At 36.7% G+C, this 23468-nt stretch overlaps 3 protein-coding genes across 3 annotated transcripts; 1 reads left to right on the top strand and 2 right to left on the bottom strand.

Moving 5' to 3' along the window:
• Positions 1-3778: 3778 nt before the first annotated feature.
• On the bottom strand, positions 3779-13806 carry LOC107689297 (bromodomain adjacent to zinc finger domain protein 1A-like). The gene is made up of 12 exons (XM_016487237.1): positions 13669-13806; positions 13221-13362; positions 11158-11436; positions 6896-7045; positions 6710-6811; positions 6481-6568; positions 6250-6384; positions 6034-6094; positions 5766-5920; positions 5499-5594; positions 4436-4574; positions 3779-4323 (listed from the first exon to the last, which is right to left on the bottom strand). The coding sequence occupies exons 2-12, from the start codon at positions 13331-13333 to the stop codon at positions 4289-4291; spliced, it is 1353 nt and encodes a 450-aa protein (XP_016342723.1). The 5' UTR covers positions 13334-13362; positions 13669-13806; the 3' UTR covers positions 3779-4288.
• A 503-nt stretch (positions 13807-14309) lies between these two features.
• LOC107689298 (uncharacterized) lies at positions 14310-17953 on the bottom strand. Its single transcript, XM_016487238.1, has 8 exons — positions 17461-17953; positions 17184-17305; positions 16964-17102; positions 16750-16871; positions 15585-15695; positions 15394-15500; positions 15135-15234; positions 14310-15002 (listed from the first exon to the last, which is right to left on the bottom strand). Exons 1-8 carry the CDS (start codon positions 17555-17557, stop codon positions 14880-14882), a joined length of 921 nt encoding a protein of 306 aa, XP_016342724.1. The 5' UTR covers positions 17558-17953; the 3' UTR covers positions 14310-14879.
• Positions 17954-18042: 89 nt separating this feature from the next.
• Positions 18043-23249, top strand: LOC107689300 (signal recognition particle 54 kDa protein-like). The gene is made up of 17 exons (XM_016487240.1): positions 18043-18141; positions 18476-18596; positions 18745-18846; positions 18936-19027; positions 19141-19225; positions 19423-19527; positions 19907-19973; positions 20066-20123; positions 20220-20370; positions 20490-20638; positions 20718-20818; positions 21428-21514; positions 21632-21742; positions 21794-21862; positions 21997-22167; positions 22257-22352; positions 22583-23249. Exons 3-17 carry the CDS (start codon positions 18769-18771, stop codon positions 22672-22674), a joined length of 1512 nt encoding a protein of 503 aa, XP_016342726.1. The 5' UTR covers positions 18043-18141; positions 18476-18596; positions 18745-18768; the 3' UTR covers positions 22675-23249.
• Positions 23250-23468: the final 219 nt, after the last annotated feature.

Here is a 23468-nt window from a genome sequence, read left to right on the forward strand (position 1 = left end):
TTTAAAGATAAATCTTACTTTGTATAATATATACTTTTTGTCTTATAAAAATAAAAAGCAGCATTTAAAGCAGGGGTCTCCAACACGTCGCTCGCGAGCTACCAGCCTGATTGGAGGTAGCTCGCCAAGACATACTTGACATATCGGCCTGAGGTTATTTTAATTATCCCGTTTCATATTTTAATTATCATTAAACCCGTATTTGATTATAGCGATTTGAAAAACTCAAGTAAATATTGTTCAGCTTTAATCTTAATTTAAGTTATTAAGAGTCTCACGCAGGCGCAACATGCAGAGTAGTTTCATTTTGTGTGAAAGCATGACTGAAGGCAGACTGCTGAGGGAAAGAATGTATATGTATATGAAAGAATGTATGATTAAATTATTTGTATGAATGCATAATAGGAAACTGTCTTCAGAAAAGTTCTGATGGCATTTGCTTTCCATTTTCCCTCCGTGTAATGCATAATAAAGCAGTGTTTAGAAGTGCAGTGCAGCTTTGTTTACAGATGTTACCGTGGAAACAGCTCTGTTCTGCTGTTCATAAGCACCACCTGCTGTTAAACTGTGAATTTACAATTCATTCAGTCTGTCTGCCATATTATTGCGAAAATCTGACCAAATTTTTGTTGTAAATCTTAACCGGTCAATGGAAAATAGGCTACCTTGTTATCAGAAGTGTTGAGATTTTTAGAATGCACATTAGCTTATGTAGAACTGTTTATGGAGCAGATCATTTTTTAAATGTGTCATTCTGACTCATCCTTTTTATAAAAAAAAAAAAAAAATGTTATGTTATGTTATGTAAAATGTTATAATTTTATTTAAAAAAAATGGTCAAAACTTTATTTGAACATGTAGTACATGTCAGTAGATAACATAAATAAATATAAATATTCTTTGTTAGTTTAAAATCCGGCCATCATATTTTAATGTTTTTATTTCACTGTTTATGCAAACAAAAAGTGCATAATGCTGCTAAATTTGTTGGCTTTTGTCATAAAACTTGGCAAAAAGATTTCAGTGTGTATCAGTACTTTTTTAATATTTACAGCACATTTTAACAATGCCGTGTATAACAGTTTGGATTGATACATTATTTAAGAGATTTAAGTATTGTATAACATTGGTAGCTCTCAGCCGCTTTCATTTTTAAAAAGTAGCTCCCGAATGAAATAAGGTTGGAGACCCCTGATTTAAAGGGAACAGCATTTTTGATTATTTTATAATGTTTTCTGAGGTTCACTTATAATGTTAGTGTGATTTTACATTAAAAAAAAAAAAAATTAGAATAATAGGCTATTTTCTATCCTGTTTTTGAGCCTCTCTGCAGAAGGGTCTGTTTTTATAGGAGGGGCACACTCAAGACTCGCAAGTAAACGCCCACTGCTATGATTGGCTAACAGTTTCGCTTATTAAAATAACAGATGGATGCTGCTGTGACATACTCTGAAAACAACTTGGGTCATTTGGGTTAAAAACTTATAAATACTCAGTATATATCAAACGGTCTGGAACAGACAATGCAATAGTGGTAAAAGCACGTTTACTCACACTTATTACTGTTGGATCCACTCTAGTCATACTCAGCGCTGCATCATCGTTTACTTTCAGTCTCTCTGAAAAGCCTGCATCATTCTGTCTTGTTTAAAAATTAATCCATAGCAAAGTAAGCAAACAAACAAATAAGAGTTTCACTGATGCAATCTGGAGCTCTTTGCTAATTTTACCCCATGTTTACACTGTACACGAGCGGCGCAACCCGACTATAGACAACAGAACCCATTGTAATCGGCGATTCTGTTTACACTGGATGCGGCACGAATTGACAACAAATCCCAGAGAGTAAACTGATGTCCCGATCTATTCTCTGACAAACAAGCATGCGCACCACTTCTGACCTGAAAGAGAAATTGATTCATGACATGACGCAACAACGTGCATGTCCGATATGTTAGGATCACAAGGAAGGCAATTCAAAGACTATTTTTCATAATTTACACTACATAGTGTCTTGTAATCTTGTAATGTCATCTGTATGTTTCTGTTGATGGAGTAATCCTGTGTTCGCATCTCTCTAGTATTTCCTCTCCTCCTACTACAAGTGTGTATCAATGGGCGGGGCTAAAGAGACAGTGATGTGAAGGCGTTGATCTTCTCCTGCGGAGGCAGTGCTTAGCCACACTACTACATCATAAAGTGGCACATTCCAAAACGAGTCGTTTTCTGAGCTTAGTTTCAATAAAAGCCGTTTTTAAACTAACGAGTTTTGAGCTTTGAAACTTACAGGATGTTTTTATAGTACATTGACCTGTTATATGTCAAAAGATCAAGGGAAATTTGATTTCTCAGTTCATGACCCCTTTAATAATCATGATAATAATTAATAACATATAATAAAATATAGTAAAAGTATGAATAAAATTGTTATTATTAAAGTACCTGCCAAACGTTTGGAAACATTACAATTATTAACGATTTTGAAATAAATCTCTTCTGTTCACCAAGGCTGCATTTAATCGATCAAAAATAAAGTAAAAACAGCAATTACAAATAAAAAAAAAAGTTTTCTATTTTAATATATTATAAAATTTAATTTATTCCTGATATACAAAGCTGAATTTTTCTGCATCATTACTCCAGTTTTCAGTGTCACATGATCTTTCAGAAATCATTACAATTTGATTTGATACTCAAGAAACATTTTTGATTATTATCAATGTTGAAAACAGTTGTGCTGCTTCATATTTTGTGTGGAAATGGTGATGCATTATATTTTTCAGGATTCTTTGATAAGTGTACCACACCGGACTAGGGTTGTGACGGTGAGAACATTTTTCCACCGGTTAATCGACGTGTGACAACACTGGTAATACCAGTATCACCGTTGGAGTGGGGAGGGGGGTGTTAGTTAGTTTGAGTTTACCTCTTTTTTTCGCTTTCAAATGGCTTGTAAAAGTGCCGTACGCATTTTACTTTCACTTTCAAATTAGCGGCAATTGAATTGCCGCAATTTGGCATTAAGCAATTGTTCATTTGAGTTTCCCCTCTTTTCCTCGGATTTCTTGGCTTTCAAATAGCTTGAAAAAGCATCGTGCGCATTTTACTTTCACTTTCAAATTAGCGGCAATTCGCCGTTGATTCAATTCAAACAACAACAACGTCAAACTCATAGAACTTATTAACAAAACGAATAAAAATACACCATATATGCCTAATAAAATAATAAATTACTTGGGCTACACAAAGTTTAAATAGGTATATAAAACTGAAAATCAGCAAACACTGTGGAACCAAATATATAAGAAACATAGAACGTTTATTAGCAAAATGAATAAGAAAGCTTGGAGGCACGGCACAAAGGCTACACCTTGATGTAAAATAAAATAAATAAAATACACAAAGTTGAAAAAGTAAATCAGCAAACACTGTGGAACCAAATAAATAAGAAACGAATTAAACAAAAAAAAAAAACTTCCAGTCAATAGGCTTTTCAAAATCTAAAATATTACCAAACAGGCACCTTTGCATTTCCTTTCTAAACAATCTTCTGCCATCGTCTTGTCTTTCTCACCTCACTCTTGTCAGTCAGCTCGACTCACTCTCCTCACGTGATAAATAAAATCTGACTCCTGCTCCATGCTGCACTGTCGTTCGTGCACGGTTCGGCAGGCTGCATTGAGCGTTTAGTTTTTAAAAGTGCCTGTCCTCTAACTGATTTTTGTTACTATAAAAAAAAAAAATCAAAACGACGGTGGGGGGCGGTGCCGCGGTAGGCAAATGATTACGGTGTTGCAGCTTAACACCGGTATAACGGAAAACACCGTCTATCGTAGCAAGCCTACATCAGACTTCAGCCTATATTTATATAATTACATCACAACCGTTGCGAATTTTATGATAGTACCAAGCAATCTCAAATTCTCACCATCATTCATAAAAAGTTACTGGGCGAATAATAAGTTTCAGCGCTGATTCTACTCTCATTGGCACATTGAACCATTTGAACCCTTTTAACTGTCCTGCAGATGGCGCTGCACACTCATTCAGCACTCTCAGCACCATTCTGTCCATTAAGTATTTAGAAAACAACCTTTTCTCAGTTTATTTAGTTAATTGCTAAAGGCCATTTCATGATTTCACTCATCATGCAGTAACCAGCATCACCCTAAACACCTCCCCACCCCTGATTTTTCCATTCCTGATCTGCATGATTCACGTGGGTCATGATTTTAGGCCGGAAAAATAAAAAAATAAAAAAACGGAATTCCGGATTAATCCGGAAGACTCACAATCCCTGTAAATTGTAAAAGAAAAGCCACTCTGTAAGATAGAATGTTATTAGGACACTCATGCTAGATTTAGTGAGTCAGTGAGTGGGAATGGCATAATATCCCATAGTGTAATGCATTTATGAGCAGTAAGTGTCTCTTACCAAGTGTTATGCCATCAGGGAATTCATCCTTTAGATCAAACAGCTCTCCAAATGCATTCAGGAACTCAAGCACCATCAGAGCATCTCCAAATAGCTCTGGAGGAAGACGTGTTTTCACTGGAAGAGGCTTTGGCAGCTCCTGAAGACAGGCATATTTAAAGGATTAGTTCACTTTGAAATTAAAATTTCCTGATAGTTTACTCACCCCCCATGTCATCCAAGATGTTTACGTCTTTCTTTCTTCAGTCGAAAAGAAATTAAGGTTTTTGATGAAAACATTCCAGGATTATTCTCCTTATAGTGGACTTCAATGGCTACCAAACGGTTGAAGGGCAAAATTTCAGTTTCAGTGCAGCTTCAAAGGGCTCTACACGATACCAGACGAGGAATAAGGGTCTTACCTAGCGAAACGATCGGTCATTTTCTAAAAAAAAAAAAAGTATATGCCTTTTAAACAAAAATGCATGCCTTGCATTGCTCTGCGATGCGTGTCCATGACTTCACGTAATATGTAATTACGTTGAAAAGGTCACGCTTGACGTAGGCGGAAGTTAGGTTTCAAAAGATTTAAACACCCAGGATACGCACACAAAGTGACCGTTTTAAACGATAAACTGACACAAAGACATTTGAATATGTGTCATTGAACATACAACAACTTTTGAACGGTCCTCCTTCTCCACATTTGTAAACGCTGACTTTTTTTTTTTTTAGAAAATGACAGATCGTTTCGCTAGATAAGAAGACCCTTATATTCCTCGTCTGGTATCGTGTAGAGCCCTTTAAAGCTGCACTGAAACTGTAATTTTGACCTTCAACTGTTTGGTAGCCGCTTAAGTCCACTATAAGGAGAATAATTCCTGGAATGTTTTCATCAAAAACCTTAATTTCTTTTCGACTGAAGAAAGAAAGACGTAAACATCTTGGATGAAATGGGGGTGAGTAAATTATCAGGAAATTTTAACTTGAAAGTGAACTAATCCTTCAAAAACAGCATTTAGTCTGCTGCTTATGTATGCGTCCCTGCAGAAATGTGTTTAATAGTCTGAGGGGGCATGTTTACCTTTAGGTCATCACACTCCATGTCCTCTCGAGGTTTGCTCCATAACTTCAGTCGTTCTGCATATTTTTTCTTTTCCTCCTTTAGCTTCTCTCGTTCCTGCAGCACATTTACAATTAGCCATAAACAACAAACAAAAGTATAACAGGTGCAATAATTAATAAAATGTAACAAATTATAAGCATTATTTACTTTTTACATATGTAGGACCAAAAATTTGTGAAAGACTAGAGATGAGAACAAAAACAACAAAAAAAACTTCCAACTCACCCTCTCTTTCTCAACCTTCATTCGTTCCTTCTCCTCTTTCCGCCTCTGTTTCTCCTCTTCTACTATCCTCTTCATCTCCTCTATCTTTTTCTCCTTGTCCTCTTTTTCTTTCCTTTTGGCCTCAATTAGATCTTCTCTTTCTTTCTTGAATTTTTCTTCATAATGCAAGCCATGTAAAGAAACAGCAAATTTATGCAGATGCATTGCATAATTCACCCCATGACATGTCTAGTCAGTGTGTAACTTGTATTTTGCATTTTAAACGTACCCATGGCCATCATCTGTTCTTTCTGCTGCATCAATTTTAACTTCTCCTCGACATAATTCATCTAAAATTGGGAAACAAATCCTCATCAGAGAAACAGTATCAAACTGAATTTTTTTTCTTGAACAAATGGTGTACCATACTTGTAATTGCCTGAATGAAGATGGCCAAGTTGCAAACATTACATCTAAGCACACATGTAAGCACAAAATAACCGACCTCTGTTGGGGAGGCATCATTAGGACGGCAACCTCTGCCCTTCCCTGGTGGACTGAAGATAAACACTGGGGGCTCGTCCGGGAAGAAGTGGGAGAAACTGTGGTCGGCCAACTTATGTTTTAGAACCGTTGATGGCTGGAAAAAAAACAGTAACCAGAAAAGGAAAAAAAAACATCCAAATTGAAATTTTTAAAATGGGCAATCTGGATAACTCTTTCATTTTATATTTACCTTGAGTCTGATGGTCCCTTTCATTGGTTCACAGTGCTGTTTAAGAAGCAGCTTCAATCTGTCTCGACTAAAAACGCTCTTCTTCCGACTATATGGAAAAGCAAAAGGGGGGGAAAAAATCAGCGAAAGACTTTACAATGAGTAACAAACAAGAGAAACAAAAAGACAACTATGACATTTTATTTATGAATTTTTCTCTAGTTAAGGAAAAAAAATATATGTAACTCACCTAATCTGAGCAGCTTTTACAACTAAAGGTTCACAACCCTCTGGGCTGACAGGCTGAACTCTGTATTTAAATGAAGATGGACTGGTGGCTTTCTTCTTCTTGCTTTAGACAACAAAGCATAAAACATGCCATTTAGATTTAGAAACATATGAAGCATTTCATAGAAAGGAAGTTCCGAGCACTGACCCATTAGTTGGTGTTTTGGGGGAAGTGACTGTGGGCTCCTCATCACTGTCACTGATAACGATCGAATCGCCCTCTATATGGTGTTTGACATGGCCGTTGACTGTGCCATTGGAATGAGGAGGTGTAACATCCAATATTTTGCAGGGTTCTCTGTTGAGCAGGAAATATTATAACAGATTAAACTAATCTGTGTGCATTTGTTTAGTTCCAAATGGAAAACTATTAACAAATTGATATGAAAAACATACTTCTGTATATTTCATGATGAACGAAAAAGAAAACTAGACTTAATCAGACAGCCTGGGAACCAGAATTTTACTTCAAATGTTACTACAAACAGTATGTACAGTAGGGCTGTGCCATATTGAAGAAAACTGCGATATGTGATACCTTGTTAAATAATGCGATATTCGATATGCGATACGGTATTGCTTTAAGTGTGTGAAATCAAGTTAAATTATATTTAAAAATATTTAAAAACTACAAATGATAACCAATGTATATGTTTCACATTCACTACAACTTCTGAAAGTGACCAGCAGTGTTTTAGAATTACATAAAAAGCAATGTCACAAATCTAAAAAGAACAAAGATACAAATGAAATAAACAGTGCTTTAACTTTCAGACAGGCTTACATAAGATATATTTAACAGTAGCATTCAAGTAAGAAACAATACAGAAACTCAATCAAATGTAAAACTAAAACACTGTATAGTCTAATTAATATACACTGATTCATAATAAAGCTACAAAGGTTAGTCAGTCAAGAGCAGTGAGTGATTTTTCTCTTTTTCTTTTGTTGTTTGACAGACAGCTGCAGGTTTACCGTATTATTAATCTGATTTCTTTCCCAACTGTTCACGTTCTCTTAAGACTAGGGCTGCACGATTAATCGAAATTAAACTGCAATCGTGATTCGCCAAAGGCTGCGATTTTTTACATGTACAGCTCGTCAGTGAAGCCGGGTTCTGTGATCAGTAGTAAATACTGCTCCATCCGAAGGCCAGAGGGCGCTCTTGCGCTGAAACTCCAAATCTGCTCCGCAGAAGAAAGAAAATGCAGGTCGCTCCAGGAAATCCCTATTGCTGTAGCTGAACTGCTTTCATTGATTCAACGTGACTAATAAACACAATATATATGGTTTATCTGAGATGATCTTATTATAATTTTCATTATAATAAAGTATATTCATAATGCAATGCTAATCGGCATAGCCTTTATCACTGCATAGAATACTAAATAATATGTTGCATGTCTTATTCTGCGTAAGAAGCCATACATCTCACAGAAGGATTTTTATTTCAAACACTCGAATGACGTTATGAAGTGGGTTTGGAGTAAAAAGGTATTAAATGTTGTCTTTTGTTGGACAAGACATTCATAAATGCTTCTCATGTTTGAAAGATGTTTGATGCGTGTTGCTTGTTCAAATGCACGTTATAAGCGACTCGAACTTGCAGTTCTTTCAGATGGAGCAGCATTTACTTCTGTTTGTGCGCGCGCTTCAGGTGTGTCAGACAGGTGCTCTTGCGCTGAAACTCCAAATCCCCGCAGAAGAAAGAAAATGCAAGTTGCTCCAGGAAATCCCTATCCCTGCAGCTGAATAAACAGAAGATTGAACTGCTTTCATTGATTCAACGTGACTAATAAACACACGACTATGACAATATATGGTTTATCTGAGTTCTTCTTATTATAATTTTCATTATAATAAAGTATATATAATGCAATGCTAATCGACATAGCCTTTATCACTGCATAATAAACTATGAAATAATATGTTGCGTGTCTTATTCTGTGTAAGAAGTCACATCATCTCACAGAAGGATTTATTTCAAACACTCGACTGACGTTATGAAGTGAGTTGAGTAAAAACATTAAACGTCTTTTGTTGGACAAGAGGTTCATAAATGCTTCTCATGTTTGAAAGATGTTTGACACATGTTGCTTTTTCAAATGCACGTTATAAGCAAATCAAACTCGCAGTGCTTTCAGATGGAGCAGCATTTACTACTGTTTGTGCGCGCGCTTCAGGTGTGTCAGACAGACAGCACGAGACCACAACGAGTTACAACTTATTGCACTTAATTCTTTTTAACGTCAAGCAAGTTACGCAAGTAACTTTTCGCAACGTTTAGAAGTAGCCTATTATTAAAATAATAATTCAGATATCACATGCCATTGCGATATGCATATCACGATATGTACATTTGCGATATTTTGATATATCGTGCAGCCCTAATGTACAGGTAAAATGTTTTTAATCTATTTTAAAGCGCAGTTCATAAAGAAATTGTGAAAATGCAAGCCTATCTCTATGTCTCCCAGAACGGCCATTCATTTTCCTTCTTTCTGTAAATATTGTATTTATCTAAAATGTAGAAAACACAACATCTCATCACTAACTTGCAAAAAACTCCAAACATACAGAATCAAGCAGGCAGTTTGGGTGTGATCTATTTAACTGACTGGTTGAGACAGCAAGACTCAGCCAGACACAGACAGCGGTCTTCCTACTTGTCTTCCAAAACAGGAAAAAAAAAAATCCCCCTCCACCCCGTCTACCAGTGGGGCTCCATGCTGCCTCACGTCTGGTTGTCTCTGCAAGCTCTGATGAGTTCTAGGGCAACTCCTTGCACCAGTTCAGCCAATCAGGGGGATTCTCTAAGCTCCACCCTATCACTTTATGTTATCTCCAAATAGCAAGGTCAGCTTATGATGGCTGACTCTGATCCTCTCCTACGGTACAGAGCTCTGATACATTTCCCTTCAAAAGACAAGTTTCTGGTCAAGAACAGGCTAACATTATTTCTCTGGACTCATAATTGTGCTAGGTTGGCATTCTTCTTTTCTAACACTTGATAATGTACTGCATACAGAGCTGCCAAAGACTTTCAGAGTTCCAAAAGAGCTTTGTCTAGAGAAGGCAGACGAGGGTGGAGACACATCGATGAACATCTGGGTGTTTCTCCTCTGTTAAGCCATGGTCTTTTCAAAACAGTGCTTTATACAGGGCTATTGTTCATCCCTATTCACATACTCGCACAGTTGTGGATCATCTACATAATGGTTGTTTTTTCTCCAGTAAAAAATTAAAGTAAACTGCTGTCCTAAAATTATTTTGCAATTATTTTTAATTAATAAGACAGATCTTCAACAAAGATTTAACCATTATCAAAAATGATGAAACTGACTTTAAAGTCACATTGAATGGGCCTTGTAGTGACTGAATTTTCAGTGCCACACAAAAAGAAACATGCATTGCATCCAGTACAGTCCAATATGCAGCATATGACCTGGTTCTTCTGTTGAATCATTTAAAAAAGACTCACAAATTCATCTGACTCACTGTAGGCTGTTCACATAACAACATTACAGATATACATTTGCTACAGTTTTTTCAATAAATGTATATTTTTTTAGCTTAAAGGGGTCATATGATGCGATTTCAAGTTTTCCTTTCTCTTTGGAGTGTTACAAGCTCTTGGTGCATAAAGATCTGTAAAGTTGCAAAGACTAAAGTCTCAAATCCAAAGAGATATTCTTTATAAAAGTTAAGAGTCAACCACGCCTACCTAAAACGCCCCCACATGTCTACGTCACTATGTGGAAATATTAGCATAATGCCGCCCAAATGTGCACGCAAAAAAAGAAGGCGTGGTCTCAGGAACAGCAGTAGTGTTGATGCAGCCATGTCAGGGAGACGGTGTGTGTTTCAGTGCGAAAGCAAAAGCACTTTATTTGGCCTTCCGGAAGTAGATGCAATTAGGAATCATTGGTTAAGATTTATTTACAACAGAACAGCACAACCCAGATGTTCGAATTTGTGGACGACAGTTTTTTGAACCTAGAAGAGTTTTTTGACAAAGGTCAGAACTCCTGTTATGATGTAGATTTTTGAGGTGCACTCTTGTCATAAATTAATCTATTACTTTTCCTACATCATTTTTTTACAAAAACATTGGTAAAATATCTATTTAGGAGTCTTAGATCTTTCCAACGATATAGTTTGTCATGATTAGATTAGGATTTAATTGTAATATAGTGAAGTAAACTTAGGCGTCCCACAGAGGGGACGGGTGACAGTTAAAGGGTTAATTAAAAAAAACAGCTTATTGCTTTTTTCATAAAAAGTTTCACGGCTGATTCCATGAACATCAACAAAAATTTCAGCGCTCGGGTGAATTGCCCTGGAAGAGAAACACTACAATGCATAATGTGATTAATGTTGATGAGTTATGAGTGACAACAATTATCTCACCTGGCACCAGAGCGAGTGACAACATCCACAATTTCTCCAGGAAAGAAGCGCTCTTTGACATAAGCGAACACATCATCGCATATCTCATGCAGACGTGAGCGGTGCGTAAGTGCTGTCAGGTGCAGAAGGGGGACGAGCAGCACATTGGGAAAGTTCTGAAGATTAAGTCTGGCTTTCCTCTCACTCTCCAGGGCCTCCTGGTAGGTCAGGCCGGGCTTCCCAGTCACCGCACAGCTCCATACAAGACTGTTGCACAGAATTGTCCTCTCAAAGAATTCACTGGCAACACAAAAACACAATGTGTAATGTTAATAACTATCCTGACACCTTTATGGCTTACACAGATATGCACGTACAACTCAAACTGACTAAAGAACCTTGTCAAAAATTCCATGTTTTGGGGAAAACAAATAACAAAGTGGAGATTTTACCCAAAATACATCTTATTTGTTTACAATCACATCTTTTTTTTCCTAATTTTGCTATTAGTAATAACTTCGCAAATAGACTGCTGTCATCAAAAGGAGACAATATTTTAAGCTCTATTAACACACAATTACACACACTTAATACCTGTTAGACTAGTGTTAGTTTATATGCCCAAGTAGTTGGTCATTCTAACTTAAACAACTTCCCATATCAGTCTTATGACTTGTAAGACCAATCTCAATGATAAACCCGTTCAAAATCAAGCTTTTGGACACTATAAAGGTGCAAAATCATTTTATATCTCCTACAATATGCATAATTTTTTTACAAGTTTTATTCACTTGAAATGTACACAATGCAAGTCTTTGGGTTTTTATTTCTAAACCGTTACTAATGAAAGCTCTTACACGTGTCTTTCCTGGAGAAATTGTGAATGTTGTCACTCGCTCTGCTGCCAGGTGACATAATTGTTGTCACTCATAACTCAACATTAATCACATAATGCATGTATATCATTCATATTTACGCTTAACAAACAGGCAGACATCCAAAATAAAGATGAATATCAATTTATGACCATTCAGATTTTAAAATAAATCCAATGTCATGAATATCATCATAAGTAATCAATAATAAAAGTAACCAAAACAATAATCAAAGCATATTAAGTTGTTATTGTTGTCATTTAGTTTCAGTGTTTTGTATTTAGTTACTGTGTTTTGAACCGTGTTCTTTCTGTTTTGTATATCATTTATTGGAAAGTTGGTCTTAAAGCAGTATCCGTCAATTTTTTTTGCCTTATCTGCAAGTAATTAGTAGTTGTAACTGTAAACAAACCTAATGATAGTTCATACATAGTAAAATTATTATCTGCATCCTACTTCAGAACATCATCCCAACATGATCACTTACAAAGACAAATGACAACTTCCAAGAGCCGATGACAGATGAGCACCTAGACCGGTCCAAATAGTTGCAACTAAGTACTACATGGGCATTATAATCTTTCCCATTCCAGCAAGTCAGTTTCCCAAGGCCTTATGTGAAGTGACATCAACATCATAATGAAAAGAGCAGTAAAACTCCTGCCTCTAACGAGCAAACACACTAACAATAGCAGCGACCACGTTTTAAGCTACAACATCCTGTGTGTGGATGAGATCTGTCCCATCTCCGCTAACACCCCCCAAAAACACACGAACAGGGGCTTCCCGGGGACATCCCACCAGCGATATTGCACTATTTAAGCTCTTATAACACATCGACAGATAGTTTTATGAATTATTTAACTCCGTCTGCTCTTTGTATCGTGGTTTAGTTGGCTAAACTGAGCTAACTAACTAGCAGCCAACTCTGTTAGCAAAGGCCTCCAACTGACACCTGCCGGGTGTATGAAGGGGGAAATCCTCAAGTCTTTATAAATTCAAGGTTGTTTCACACCAGGGGTGTTGGGTCATTAATAAAGCTGGTTTAACATATCAAATCAAGATAAATGTAGGTTGGTAGTTGTTTTAAGAATGAAAAATAAAACTTTCAAGCGGGCTGTCACTTCTGTTAGTTTCTAGTGCTTCTGTTGACTAGCATCAAAGGGGAAGTTGAAATGAACAAATAGAGATAAAATGAAAATCCCTTACTCATAGCTCCTGAAGATTTCATGTGTGACTTTACAGAGGAAGACTTCTTCATCGGGTCTGAGATCAGCGGGCGGTTTCTGCCTCACGAACGGCTTTTTGTGGAGAAGCGGCATCTTTCCTTTCTCTTTATCTTTCTCGCGGACTTTCAAAAACAACAAACACAAAAAGACAATTAGAAAGTGAGAAAATGTCAAATTAATACGGCTCCATTAAAAGTCAGACTTTGAGGCTCGTCGAAACTGGTTTGAAGTAAAACCGTTAGGATTTCAAATGTTAAAAAAAAAAGAACGATATTCTTCAGTCTTTGTTAATGACACGCGCTTCCCGGGTGACGTTCAAAATCCAGCCCACATGTTTCGCCTTTTTTATTCAAACGAATATAAAGCACACGCTTGGTTCCTATATAACAAATGAGCCCTATACACTGACTTTAAATGTTGATATTTACCAAATCTTTGATGTAAAAAAAAATAATCGGCTCCGGAAGAGAAAGAAAAACACACGAGTATCAGAATATGTCCCACTTCTCCGAGCGGGTATAAGCGTGTTGACGACAAGTTTTGATCCGCTCTAGTTCACTTACCCCACTGCGTAGCGCTGGGGGCGGTGCTTACACGACAATTGTGACATTCCATTGGGCGGTTTGAGCGCCAATCACGCCTCCGTAGCCAATAGTGGGAGGGGAAACTAGAAATGGGGTTTTAGTTTTTCCAGAGGCTTCATGCATTTTGAATGACATTATTTTAGGTTAATATATATTTGAGTAGGCGTTGATACTTGATGACAGCTATTCCGTGGTTGAAAATGAAGGCAGATAATTGTAGCGCCATCACTGTGACAAATTTCCCAACCACAAAGCTTAGTTTCTCAAATGATTAGAAGCATTTTTTGTGCGTGTCCTAATGTACTCTTGAAAGTATAATCATAAAAGGAAGCTAAAATATTATTTCGTCATAATTATCAAAATTGAAGTTTAGTGGCTTTACATCCATATATGTTAGTTTTGAGCTATACGATATATGATAGTGTTCTTGTAAGAGTATGATATGCAAATATATAATTTCATCATTGCTTTACAGACAGTCATTACAATTAGCAAAAGGTTGTGCCACATTATCATAAATTATTTTTTATATTTTAATAGCTATAATGGGTTAACAAACAAATTCAACTTCTCAACTAAAGTCATCAGTCGGTGACTTGAATGAGTTTGGCTATAACCCAAGGCAAAATAACCTCAAGGAACGTAAATTGTCTCCAGGCACTACCTCTGCCTGTAAAAGAGAAAAAAAAACACATGCAGCGATCCCCCCTTACTTCCTGTTTCAACAGAAAGAGTTGGAGACAGAAATGCATTTGAACAAATAAAAAAACTAAGGAAGTGGGTACTCTCACATGTGGACTGCTTAATACAGCAATGCAAACATAACATGACATAAAGAGATTATATGAAATGTATGGCTAGTTACATAAATGGACAATTTTAAGTATAAATGTGTTTACAATCAAACTCAACTTTAAAAATTGACAAGTGAAAGTTCATCGAAAGAGGATACTGTGTTTAATCAAATATATTTGCATAATTTGTCCTGTTAAAGGCCTCACTGAGGCTAATCGTATTTATTGGTTCCACTGTATCATAAGAGTCTCTTCTGAGGGTCAAAGTACTCTATAAAGATGGATTTGCTTGAGAGAATCTGGATCTGTGTCATTTTTTAGATAAACAGAGTAATCAAGTGGTACTTCTTCTATCCATCGGCTGAGCACTAATGTCTCTAGGAACTGGGAAAGAAAAAAATTGTAAACATTAGATTTGTTTTATGAATTCTTGATGTATTAATGTGTTGAACTGCACTGCCAATCACAATTTAGAGACAAATTCAGAAATAGCATAGATAGAAAGAAGCTTCTTACAACAGCGTCCTGAAGTAAAGCAAGTGCCTCTTGAATGCTGGGTACAGTTACTAACAGTGCACCTTTCTTTCTGAAATTCTGACTAATAAATAGCCAAGCTCTGAAAAAAAAGACAAGAAAAAATGGGAAGTTTTAGTTTAAACCTAATTTAAGACACACAGTTACTATTTATCATTTGTTTATAATAAAGAAAACATTTATTTATGCATTTGTTCTCATCTCTGCATGTTCTTGAGTGCAGTCACAGTTTGGCACTTACTGCATTTGATCACTCGGTTCCATGAAGTATTCAAACACGTTGTTCATGATCAGAACATCTGTATTTTGCACTAAGGCAGCCTGAGAGCGGATATCTGCATGAATCACCTATGCAGTGCACATTAAACATCTTTGTAAATATACTATCAGACAAAACAATTACCATAACAAAGAAATGGTTTGATTGATTACCTGAATTCTGTCACTGAAGCCATATTTCTCTACAGCCATTGTTTGAAGCTTGACAAACTCTGAGCTTATTTCAACCCCCACAAGCTGAGATGCTGCACTGTACAGGTAGCCCTGAGGAGAGAAAAATGATCTATCTGAGGCAATAACATAGATGTACCATCAGACCATGTTTTAACAAGAAAGATAAAGCTGGTGTAGCCTAGTGGCTACAGATCTGGACTGGTAAGTAAAAGGTTGCAGGTTTAAACCCAGCAGGGCAAGGCAGTTAAAGGAATAATTCACCCAAAAACTTTTCAAAAAATGTACTTATTCAAATTTGATCAAATTTACTTCTTCATCAGAACAGATTTGGATGTAAATGTAGTGTTATATCACTTGCTCACCAATGGATCCTCTGCAGTGAATGGGTGCCGTCAGAATGAGAGTCCAAACAGCTGATAAAAACATCACAATAATCCACTAGTAATTCACACGACTCAAGTCCACATGTGTGAAAGAAACAAGGTAATTGTTGAGACATTTTAACTTTAAACTGTCACTTCTTGCCAAATTATAAGTCCATAATCCGTAATAATGCTTCCTTCTTTGAAAAAGTCCATCCCATGTTGTCCCCTCAAATCAATATCCACAGACATATTAGCTTATAACTGTTATGGACTTTCTTCGCTTGTAAACGGTGCTCGGTCTGTGCGTATTCCTGTCCTGATTCAGATGAGATGATTTTCACTGGAGAAAGCAATATTATGGATATAGGACTTGTATTATAATTTGTTGAATTTGTTTATTACAAACATGCAGCTTTTCACTACACAAGATGTTAATTGATAGACTGGAGTCGTGTGAATTACTTGTGGATTATTGTGATGTTTTTATCAGCTGTTTGGACTCTTATTCTGACGGCACCCATTCACTGCAGAGGATCCGTTGGTGAGCAAGTGATGAAATGCTAAATTGATCTGTATCTGTTCCTGTATCTGAAGAAATCAACTCATCTACATCTTGGATGGCCTGAGGGTAAGTACATTTTCAGCAAATTTTAATTTTTTGGGTGAACTATTCCTTTAACCCCTGGTTGCCCCAGGGGGGTTGTTCCTGTAAATGTCAGGTAATTTACAATCAATAAGGAGTTTAGTTGTGTTTAATTAAACTATTACCAGCAATTTACCCCAAATAGCACAGCTCCAAGTCTAGATCCCACATCCACCACCAGTTTTCCTGTGAGGTCTGGAAGAACATTGTGGAATAGGAACTGGAGCTCAGGGATTGAGAATGAATGCGAGATGAACTCTGTGAAACATTAAAAATGGCATATTATGATGTGGCTGTATTATTGCATGAGTTTATGTAATACATAGCCCAGTCTCCATGTAAACACTCACCCAGCGGTGCTGTTCTGTGCGATCCACAGTTGAGGCAGTAGTTGCGACTCATTTTTCCCTCCTCACACAATGAATCCACAGCTTCTTCATCATATAAGAATGCATCCACATGTACAGTGGGATGAGGTTTCTGTTGAGTCTAAACATTAAAGTACGCTTTAGGATCTAACAATATAGTAGTGAATGCCAGAGTAAAATACTAAAGATCTAATGAACAGACCTTCTGAATAGCCACAGACTCTGAGGGAACCATAGCCTCCAGTGACAGGCAAACCCTTAAGTCTTCTGCAATACTTTGAAGAATAACACTTTGGTTATCCACCAGGAAATCATCCAGATCATCTGAAAATATAGATAAAAAAATGTAACTGATTTACGTCCATGATCAAGTGCTTAATATAGTCTAAATAAGATATAAATAAACTGGAGAAAACCTTGCACACAATCTAACCTATAGCTGACAAAACAATAACAAAAGATTTCAACTGCGCATTTACCGGATGTTTTCAACCATTCTAACAGCTTTGGAAGATGTTGTCTCTCCGTCTTGGACAACACCTGCAGAATTTCATTCTTTGCATCGTTAAAATTCATTGATTCAAGCGCTTGCTTGATACTTATCTTACGTCAAACACACTCTAGTCTAGGTTGCAAACATGCTACTGAGCAACACATGGGTCTGCAGTACGCAGTAGTGGGAAGCGTGTGATATAAGTTAAGGTAGAACGGTACATTTTGTCATTCTGATTAACTATTCCAGGTGGTAAAAACCAACATTTATATTTGTAATTTTAATCGCATTATTTAGATTCTAATGAATCTTAGGTAAAAAATCCAACCTTTCAGTTCTAAGTTCAAATCAGTTTTATAAACTTCTGTGCCACCTTAAGATTTTACTCCATGAGCAACATCTCTAATGTAAATAATAGAATAATGTAAAGAAACAGTGATGGTATCAACGTATATTCTAATTTATATACACAGACAGATATTAATTTTACTTAAGTTAAATGAACAATGAGTGAAAACGAATCTAAATTACAAATAATATTTTTCTTTCATAATAGAAAGCTAACTCTTATTGTACACGGAAGTAAAGTCACGTCACGGGATGTTGGGGTTAGATGACGTCTGCAGTCGCTGTTCCACTCGCCGAAAAGCAGCTGCTGCGAGTTTAGGTAAGTAATATTTAATCGAAACGTATGTCTTTATATTAATAATTTGGATACAGAACATCTGAATTTGATGTTGGTTTGATTTAAACATGATTTTAGTCCTGTCTTTAATTAAATCGACCACGCTAATGCGTTTCACAACGGACGTCTGGCCTTATTTCAGTACAGAACTATAACGGAGTCAGTCTTATAAAACATACAAATATATATTATATTATGATTTTATAATAGTTTCAATTACTCATGGGTGTGCCAACATTTATGTTTTAACATAGTAACGAACCATGTCTTAAATGATCCGCGATAACATTGTTTTGATTTGTGTTTGTTTGGTAAGGTTGAAAACATCATTGCTCTGGTTCCACTTGAGTCTAGAGGTTCAGAGTGAGCAGTGACAGGAGGATTGTTTTGGGGGGAAACCCCACCACATTGGAAAGTCTCATTCACCCACCTATCAAGTAAGGAAGTCTACATTACATCAATCACACTTTTAATGTCGTAATTGAGGTTCTACTCAGTGCTCCAATGACTGAAAGCTGGGTGTATAGAAAATCTCTCTCTCTTTTAATTTTGGCTACCTGATGTAACCTTAATCCCCTGTTGCAGGTTGACAGCTCTTAAACCGCAAAAATGGTTTTAGCTGATCTGGGGAGGAAAATAACCTCAGCTTTGAGGTCTCTCAGCAATGCCACCATCATCAACGAAGAGGTGCAGTGAATATGATGCAATCTTAAAATCAGGCTTGTTAAGCATCGTGACCCATCATAAAATGTTAACTTATTTACAATCTTCCTTAGGTATTAAATGCTATGCTCAAGGAGGTCTGTGCTGCCCTACTGGAGGCTGATGTGAATATCAAGTTGGTAAAGCAGCTTAGAGAAAATGTCAAGTAAGTAACAAGAGTTATTTTTTTTATTTTATTTCTTTCGTTTTTGGCCATTTATATAGTGAATTCCCTGTTATAAAATGTCTTTTTACTTTATAACTGCTCTGTAATCTCAGGGCAGCCATTGATCTGGAGGAAATGGCTTCTGGCCTAAACAAGAGGAGAATGATCCAGCATGCTGTTTTCAAGGAACTTGTCAAGGTAAATGATAGTTTGCTATTTATGTCTGATAAATATTGGTTTTCACGTTGTTCCTCAGGGAGTCTTGTACTTGTTTACACCCTGTAGCTCAGGAACTTTCATCATAAAATAGAGAAACTACATTAAACTAAATGGAATTGACTGCCCGATGATAGAAATGTATTCTAGAAGATAAATACAGAGTGTTTTTATTGCAGCTGGTGGATCCTGGAGTGAAAGCCTGGACTCCCACGAAGGGAAAGAACAATGTTATCATGTTTGTTGGTCTGCAGGGCAGTGGGAAAACCACAACATGTTCTAAGGTGAGCAGTTCTTGGGTATTTGCCCTGAGATTTTAGATTATGGACCTGTTTTTATACAGCTAATCATAAAAGCAAGAAAGTTTGGAGGAAAAAAACTAAGTTGAAATGAGAAAATTGTGACAATCTCTCTTCTATATGCAATCCTGTATACATTATATTCAGTTAATATATTTATAACTTACCCTCAATTCTGCTTTTACGCCGTGTATCGTGTGATACTATTGTCTGTATTTTTTGTCCGTATTTACTGTTGTCTTTTACTTCTGACTGTCTATTACATGTCTCTCTGTTGTTTCCTGAAGAAACTGTGTTTGTTTTTTTGTCTACTGCCATGTGATGTGCTAGAAAAAGTTGACTTTGACTTTGTTCTTTTTATTAGTTGGCATACTACTTCCAAAGAAAAGGATGGAAGACATGTTTGATTTGCGCTGACACATTCAGAGCAGGTATTCTGACTCTATCTTTACATGTATTTGCACAGTAATGCTTTCTGCACATCTGAAAAAAAAAAGTCAAATTGTTTTGTTTGTTTATAAAGGTGCCTTTGACCAACTCAAGCAAAATGCAACAAAAGCCAGAATACCCTTTTATGGGAGGTAATAAAAGTGTTATTTTACGCACCACACTGGTACTATTGTATTTCATCTGCTCACCAAACCTAATCATCGATTCATGTTGGTGTGTATTAACAGTTACACAGAAATGGATCCAGTGATCATAGCTTCAGAGGGTGTGGAAAAATTCAAGACAGAAAACTTTGAAATAATCATTGTGGACACTAGCGGTAGACATAAACAGGAAGACTCACTTTTTGAAGAAATGCTTCAGGTGTCAAATGCTGTGGTAAGTGAAAGACTTCCTCTGTTTTGATTAAAAATCAAACAGCAATATATAGTAAAACATAAATGATATAATTGATGTAAAGCCTGTTGCTTTATGGCTTTTATTGTCTGTTCCCACAGCAACCTGACAACATAGTGTACGTGATGGACGCCTCCATTGGTCAGGCTTGTGAGGCTCAGGCTAAGGCCTTCAAAGACAAGGTAGATGTGGCTTCTGTTATTGTCACCAAACTGGATGGCCATGCCAAGGGTGGTGGTGCGCTCAGTGCGTAAGTACAAACTTTTATGTGTTTTACTTTCAGCACTCAAGTAAGTAAATGCAGGAGTTGATGTAATTTACGTTTACAGTGTGGCGGCCACAAAGAGTCCCATCATTTTTATCGGCACAGGCGAGCACATCGATGACTTAGAGCCTTTCAAGACTCAACCCTTCATAAGCAAACTGCTTGGTAAGGTTTGAATATACTGCTGAGCTGCTGTTTAGTTAAAGGAATAGTTCACCAAAAAATGAAAAATTCCTTAAAATGTGCATATCCTTAGGCCATCGAAGATGTAGATGCATTTGTTTCCTGATCAGAACAGATTTGGAGAAATTAAGCATTCCTTCACTTGCTCACCAACGGATCCTCTGCAGTGAATGGGTGCTGTCAGAATGAGAGTCCAAACAGCTGATAAAAACATCACAATGAACCACAAGCAATCCACGCAACCCCAGTCCATCAGTTAACACCTTGTGAAGCAAAAAGATGCATGTTTGTAAGAAATAAATCCAACAAGTCATTAATTGATGGACTGGAGTCGTGTGAGTTATTTGTAGATTATTGTGATGTTTTTATCAGCTGTTTGGACACTCATTCTGACGGCACCCATTCACTGCAGAGGATCCATTTGTGAGCTAGTGACGTAATGCTAAATTTCTTCAAATCTGTTCCAATTAAGAAACAAACTCCTCATCTTGGATGGTCTGAAGGTGAGTACATTTTCAATTCATTTTCATGATTTGTTAACTGGATGTTGGAACTGTGTTATTTATGTTGCAATTCTTATTTTTACTCTAGGTATGGGAGATATTGAGGGACTGATCGATAAAGTGAATGAACTAAAGCTTGATGACAATGAGGAGCTAATAGACAAGCTCAAACATGGTAACTAGAACATTATTTGTATAAAAATGTGTACTTTTGTGTGTTCAGTGTTTTTACACTACAACAAGATATTTTCCAGTGCTTTTCACCAACAGATATGACGTTTCTCTCTCTTAGGTCAGTTTACACTCAGGGACATGTATGAACAGTTTCAGAACATCATGAAGATGGGACCTTTTGGTCAGATCATGGTAATGACAACTTTTACTGAAAGGATATTTAATTATGGTTATCCACTGAGTGGTTCTTTTCTTAAAATTTCTGGGGGGGGGGGGTTAGGAAATGAGCAGGAGTCTATGGCCAGATTAAAGAAACTCATGACAATAATGGATAGTATGAATGACCAGGGTATGTGCTTTTTTTGTTTGTTTTAATACTGGTTAAAAACAGAATAATGCGCAGACTTCTCTAAATTGGAAAGTTTAGGCATAGATTTGAACTAGAACGATTTAGTTAACATATATTGTGGTTTTTCATCTCAGAACTTGACAACAAAGATGGTGCCAAGCTCTTCAGTAAACAGCCTAACCGCATCCAGCGAGTGGCCCGGGGATCTGGAGTGGCTACCAGGGATGTACAAGAGTTACTCACACAGTACACAAAGTTCGCCCAGATGGTCAAGAAGATGGGAGGCATTAAAGGCTTATTTAAAGGTTGAGTGATTTGAACTTGATGCATTCAAAATGTTAGTTTCATGATGCATTTAAAATCAGTGACTCATGGTATCATTGTTTTAATAAAGGAGGGGACATGTCCAAGAACGTCAACCCATCACAGATGGCGAAACTGAACCAGCAGATGGCTAAAATGATGGATCCCAGAGTGCTTCACCACATGGGTATGAGCTCCCTTTTCACCCCAAAATGCTTTATTTCTACTAGACCATGGGCAGCAGTATTTGATTTATCTTCACTATACAAGTGGCAGTTATTGTATGCAAGAACCTATTTGAAATGACCAAAATTGCATTTTTAAATGACACGTCACTGTGATACATGTGAGGATCTGTGAATATAGATGATGGTTGTAAAAGCCTTACTTAAAGACATTTATCTTTGTTTCTTTAAGGTGGCATGGCTGGACTGCAGTCCATGATGAGGCAGTTTCAGCAGGGAGCTGCTGGCAACATGAAAGGCATGATGGGATTTAACAACATGTGAACCTCTGAACCTGCAAACAGTGGATGCAAAAGAGTTTGATGGTTTTAGCAACCAAAACCTGGGCGGATGAAGATGGTTTGATGGTTTTGTCTTGCCACAAGTCATTTAATTATTTAAATGGTGTAAAACAATAAACAGGCTCATTTACATGTAAAGCCCAGTGTTTCTGGAGAAGGACTGATAATGGGGACTGCTAGAAGAAATTTTGCTTCCTGAGATCAAGTCCAGCAATGTCTTGTGATGTCAGAGTCATCGGTTTGGCAAATATACACACTGACATCTGAGTGCTTCACAATATTGTCAGACTTACTAACAACTGACCACTTTCACTATCTCTAAACTGGATCAAGGGTAAAGGCGTAAAGGTTATATGATTTTACATAGTAATTGCTATGACCATCTTCATAGCATAAGATATTCATAAGTAGCAATCATGGTTTATTGTATAATTAAATATAATTTCTTGACTTACCATAGAAAAGCTTTGGCTTTGTATCAGAGATGAACACAGTAGTTGCAAAAGTATGTGACAATATTTTGTCAGTTATAATAAAATTTATATGGCAACATTTTAACTGAATTTTAATTGTCTTTTTATCCTTTTTCATTTGATTATACTGAAATTGTCATCAAATATTTAATTTGTTCCCTTTTTTACACAGACTGACCATAATACTTGTAATGTTTATTATGTACATTTGTAATCCAGACTTTGCAAAGCAACAGCTTGACACATCTGCACAGAGATTAGTTAGTAATCTTTGTGTTGTATCCCTGGTCAAATAATTGTAAAT

The sequence above is a fragment of the Sinocyclocheilus anshuiensis genome, unplaced genomic scaffold (genome assembly GCF_001515605.1).
Source record: "Sinocyclocheilus anshuiensis isolate Anshui unplaced genomic scaffold, SAMN03320099.WGS_v1.1 scaffold1006, whole genome shotgun sequence".
In the NCBI taxonomy this organism is placed as follows: Eukaryota; Metazoa; Chordata; class Actinopteri; order Cypriniformes; family Cyprinidae; genus Sinocyclocheilus; species Sinocyclocheilus anshuiensis.